The sequence below is a fragment of the Hylaeus volcanicus genome, chromosome 1, assembly GCF_026283585.1.
Source record: "Hylaeus volcanicus isolate JK05 chromosome 1, UHH_iyHylVolc1.0_haploid, whole genome shotgun sequence".
Taxonomy (NCBI): Eukaryota; Metazoa; Arthropoda; class Insecta; order Hymenoptera; family Colletidae; genus Hylaeus; species Hylaeus volcanicus.
In genome coordinates, this window is record NC_071976.1 from 33,187,424 (window position 1) to 33,192,884 (window position 5,461).

The following is a 5,461-nucleotide window of genomic DNA, read 5'->3' on the forward strand; positions in this document are numbered from 1 at the left end:
TGAGCACGGTTCATTTTGCTCCATTACTATTATAACATGAGTATCTATGAAATTAGATTGTCTATTTATATAAACACGACTAAATAAAATAATTAAACGACGTCGAAGCGGTAGCCAACAAGATTCTGATGAACGTCAAGAGACAAGAGCTGAATGCTGGTTTGTTACCTTAACATTTTGGCAATTTTTATACGAAGTTAAGAAGTAAATGTTTTTAAATTATAAAGCATGGAGCTCAAATATTTTCCCAGGCGCATCGGACCCCTGAAATTTTTATACGACAGAGCAATTGAAGCAGTATGCCAATGTTTCTTAAAAGTGATCAACTTATTCACTGCCAACTACCAAATGCGGTTGAAGTTTTGAGAAGCGGAAACATTGATTTCAATGGCTTACAATTCAATTGGTTTTTCAATGGCCGAGTCAAAACCCAACAAATTTAAAAAAAAAACTTTAACATTTCTAAAAATATTTCCCTCGTTAAGCAGAACATTTTGCAACTCGCATTTTTCTTTATGACCATATTTTAATTGCAGTCTTGAACCGCTGGTATAGAAACATTCGCAAAATAGTCGTAAAAAATGTCGCTATCCATCCAAACATTTGTCCGAGTTTTATATACAATTCGTATTGCATTCGTATCGACATGTTCAAAACAGCGTGGTTTATTACTTTATCTGTCGATTAGAATTGGAAATTGATGACATCCGGTAACATACGCGCAATGAAGGGAAATAATTTGATCTTTGCTAATTTTGCGACCAGGAGTTCATCTTTCACGACGAGAAACTACTATCGTATTTTAGTGCCTTCCAAATTAAACTCGTTTATCGGCGTTATATAGGGTGTCTCAAAACCCGCGTAGGAGCCGGAAATGGGGGCTGAGACGATTCTGAACAACAATTTCCTTTGCTAAAATGTCGGTGGGGGCTTCATTTTTAAATTATTAACGAAAAACACCGACCAATCACAGGGCCCGATTAGCGCGCGATCAGCTGGCTACGCAGCGACCTCTTTTTTTTTTCTTTTTTTTTTTTTTTGTACGTGGTGGAAATCTGATAACAGACACCTGCCACCCGCCCGGGGGAGCGGGTGGAAGGTAGTGTGGGGTTATACCCACTAAAACCTCCACGGCGACCTTCGGACGCTCTACCAACTTCGGCGATTTAGGAGGAGCCGCGTGATCTCTCATAGAACGCTGCCGCAGCTCCCCCTCGCCTAGGCCGGCCATCTGGTAGCTTTTGGCCGGCCGCGTACCGAGGGGAAAAGATTCTGTCCCCCCTTACCACCTCCCAATCTGCGGTGCAGGGAGGCCGCGCCCCGCACCGCTATATCTCGGCGGCCGCATTATTTGGCATACCCAGGGCGGGGGCCCTGGGTATCGCGACCGCCAGGGGGGATCGGCATTTACCTTGTCGTCCCGCCTCTCCCGCCACCTTTTGAGGTGCGGCAGGAGGGCCCCGGCGACGCGCTCGCCGGCGTGGGAGCTTAGCTCCAGTCGCCAATTCGCGAGCGCCAGTCGCCAGACCTGGCGTTCGAATTCCTCGACCGTGTCCGGCTACGCAGCGACCTGGCGCAACCAGCCAATCCTGGCTCGAGCTTACTGAGTATATAATCCCGCGCTAATTATACATAATAATATTCGTTTGAAACAAAACACAGTGTGCTATATCTAAACGAAACTTTATCTATAACCTACGAATATTCACTGTTATTTACTAACATTAGATACTAACATTATCACAGTGAACGTACGTATTGTCTTATATCACAATTTAACTTGCGCTTGCTGTTTTTTTTTTCAATTTATTTATTTTAGAATCACTCGCGGTCACTACAGCTTGGCGAATGTCGCTGAATGGCGGCGTTTATTCATCGCTAAGACCTTTCGAAATCTTATTTAAATATTTATCTGTAAGTCCCGTTGTCAGTCGAATAAACTCAATAGTTGTTGTTCAAAGAATTATTAAGTTTAGCGTCTATGTGTTCTCGATGCATAAGATTTTTGTTTTTTTTTTTTTTAATCGATTACGACATTCGCAAAATACTGGTATCTTGCGTAGGAAATGCTAAAATACGCAACGATGCGTAAACGGGAAACCTGTTTGATTCATGTGCTGTGTCGCTGTCTCATTTATACATGCTGTTAGATTAATCGAAAACAATTAAAGTTAAACGATACAACGTTTGCATGTTGAGACGCGAATGAAAAATTAGAGAACACTTAACGTTGTTATACTTGAACTGACTGCTCGTTGGTACCGCAACGTATGTAGAAATACATCTAGAAAAGGACACGTTATTCGGTTAAGAAAGATGTTAGAAGAACGTTCGCGTAATGGAAATATCGTACAATCAAACCATTTCAAATACTTCGCAAGACCAAATGCTGATATTGAAAGCTTTCAGACGTCTCAAGATTAATTTTTAACGAACACTATATGGTTTCACGTGTTTCGCAACAGTAATTGAAGACAATAAGGGTTGTAGTCAGGCGACGCGTAATAGCTTCTGCACGTCTATGAATTATTCGAGCAACCACTTAATGAGATGACCGACAGCTATGCGATCATTTATGACGATCGTCAAACTTTCTGCTTCTTTTCGCGTAACAATCACTCGGGTTTTGGTGTTCGTTGTGCTTCTACCATGGATGCCAAGACTGTCATAAGGCGATACTTGAAGGTCACTAAAACGTTGACTCAAATTTGCGGATTATGGTATTATCAAAGTACTCGTTCAAAATATTTTACGCGACTTGTTATATTTATATTCGTTATGATAACTACTTTTATGCAGGTAAGTACTCATATTACATTGATTCCTGTCGTTTATTCGACTAGAATTAACGTTCTATCGCAATGTTGATAATAATAAAAATTCGTATACATACATAAGTATGGTTGCGAACGACATTTATTGTATTGATTTTATTTATAGGTAGCGAAAGTTGTAATTTCCGATAGTTCGGATGCTCTATATGACCAGTGTCCATTTTTGGCAATGGCGTTTTTAATTTTGGCGAAATTATACCATTATAGCGTTAATGAACCAAGGGTGAAGAGATATTCATTGCTATCAGCCGTGACTTTCACTATATTTTACTAACAAATTCGTAGTTCAAGGTAATTATGGAGGATATATTCGATGACTGGAAGGCCATCAAATCGAAGGCCGAATACGATATTATGAACATATATGGAGAGAGAGCGGCGTTCATTACGACTCTTTATTTATGTAAGCTTATTTATTAATTAATTAAAAATATAAAATAATTAAATGTAATTACCTGTGTCACATCAGAATTTTTTATTTGCAGCGGAGGCAGCACTTGCTTCGATTACATTTATTCAAGTGCCTTTGGTACCGCTTGTATTGGACATCGTCGCACCGTTAAACGTGTCGCGAGGTATAGGATACATATTTCCAGCATGTTACTTCATCGACGAACATAGATATTATTACTTGATAGTAGCACATATGATTATTGCGTTGTCATTAACCATAATATGTAACATTGGCTGTGATTCGATCTATGCATATATCGTGCAGCATGCTTGTGGATTATTAGCTGTTTCTGGGTAAAATATATATACATGGAACATTCCACGTCAAATCGATCACTTTTCTACTCAGTTTTAGAGATTTTCTGCTAATTGATGTGGGTTGCAGTCCATGTGAAAACGAGGAGGATGGGGAGTTCGTGTACAGTACTCTTCGTCACTAAGAACCATTTTATATTTCCACATAGAAATAATTTTTAAATAATTTTTAATAACATTGATAAAATTACACACGTAACATATAACAATCTCACGTAACTAGAACTAATGATATTATACTGAATATTTTTGTAGCCATCATGAGGTAATGGCAATGCGAAGATTTAAGAAACTTCACCGTGAATGATTTCATAGACTCATGATAGCTATTATTTAAAAATGCCGTATTTCTAATACCTAAATCGTGAGAGTTATCAAAGTTTAAGTCAAACCATGTTATTGCGTGTAGTTCAAGTACTAAACAAACTGACACATGAATTAAACATTCACTTCTAATACTCAACAACATTATAGGTATGTTTTAATAAGAATTACGTATTGCGACTAGAAAAGAAGAAAATCAAAATTCGCTTGTTTACTAGATACAGAAATGAACATTTTTTTTATTTGTAATTATCATAGAAATCGACGATGATTGCCAAAATTTAAGAGACTGTATTTTTCGAATAATCGTAAAAAGTCCAAAGCACGACAAAGATTTCATTTGTTTTTACATGGACAACAACACATTTTAATTTGAGTGATATACCTGACGCAGAGATTTGAGATGAAACAAATACATACACACTATTCATTCGCCAATAATGTGGAATGTTTCGAGTAATGAAACAAACATAAATGTTCGCAGCAACCGTTTTCGAAATGCAATCCAGGCTACTGTCGTTCAAAAAGAGAAGGACCTGGACAATGATACGTACCGAAAAGTACGCGACTCGATTCAAGCACACAAAAGAGCTCTAAAGTCGGTAACATAGTAATTCAAATTTTTAGCTTCATTGCAGTGCTGTATTTGTAAAGTAGTCTAGTTAAATACTTGTATCCCTAAACTGTGGAAGATTTCTCCGCCTGAGGGTGAACATCCAGTCAGGATTTTCAAAAAATCGTTTCTTTTGCATTTCTTTATAGTATGATAGCTTGAAAATATTCTCTGCAAATTTCAAATTAATCCGATGAATAGTTTTCGAGATATCCTAAAATTATTAAAAGCAATGGCCCGCAGCACTCGTGCCAGCGCACCGAAGCAGATGGAGAACACGTTTTTTACTAATGCACAAAAAAATTATTCAAAATATCCATTTTTTCTAAATACTTTTCTTTTAGTACTTTTATTTTAGTACATTTCTTTTCATTTTTTCTAATATTTTTAAAACGTAGTTTAATATATTTTATAAAACAAATAATACTAAATTATTACTCTATATTTTAACTTTATTCGATACCAATTCAAAACAAAATATTTATTGTTAACTAAGTTATTGCCATAATTGTTGTACCGTGTTCCACATGTAGTGTTTTGCGGTGACCATCATAACGTTTTATTGGTTCATCTAAAATCAAATCGACGAAACAAAATCAATAGTTTAATAGTTAATCTAATACTTAATCGTAACTCTTTCTTTTTTTTTTTAAATTAACAAAATGGCGGCCTCTAGACTGTTTACTTACGCATTTTCAAGGAAAAATGCGCATGCTTTTTGTGATTTATAAAAATTCGAGATTTCATCAGAACGAAAAATCGAATGATCAATTACAATTTTTTAACCGACTTCGAAAAGGAGGAGGTTACTCAATTCGACGTGTACATATTTTTTTTTTAAATGTATGTTGCCCGATTCCACCGAGATGGCCTGACCAATCGGGATGGAACCTCTTGCTTCTTGTAGAACATGTCTCCCCGG

At 37.1% G+C, this 5,461-nt stretch overlaps 1 protein-coding gene across 3 annotated transcripts in view; it reads left to right on the forward strand.

The window, feature by feature from the left end:
- Positions 1-239: 239 nt before the first annotated feature.
- LOC128872842 (odorant receptor Or1-like) overlaps positions 240-5,461 on the forward strand; it is a 6,938-nt gene continuing 1,716 nt past the window's right edge. For 2 of the 3 annotated variants that reach the window (XR_008456265.1, XM_054115929.1), the window contains exons 1-5: positions 241-2,799; positions 2,941-3,057; positions 3,120-3,237; positions 3,320-3,581; positions 4,411-4,524. Coding sequence is in view for 2 of the 3 variants with exons in the window: in XM_054115929.1 (XP_053971904.1) it covers positions 2,551-2,799; positions 2,941-3,057; positions 3,120-3,237; positions 3,320-3,581; positions 4,411-4,524 (860 nt within the window). In the remaining variant the exon portion in view is untranslated. Of the gene's footprint in view, positions 2,800-2,940; positions 3,058-3,119; positions 3,238-3,319; positions 3,582-4,410; positions 4,525-5,461 lie in introns of all 3 variants that reach the window. The other variant, XM_054115942.1, reaches the window with a different exon arrangement.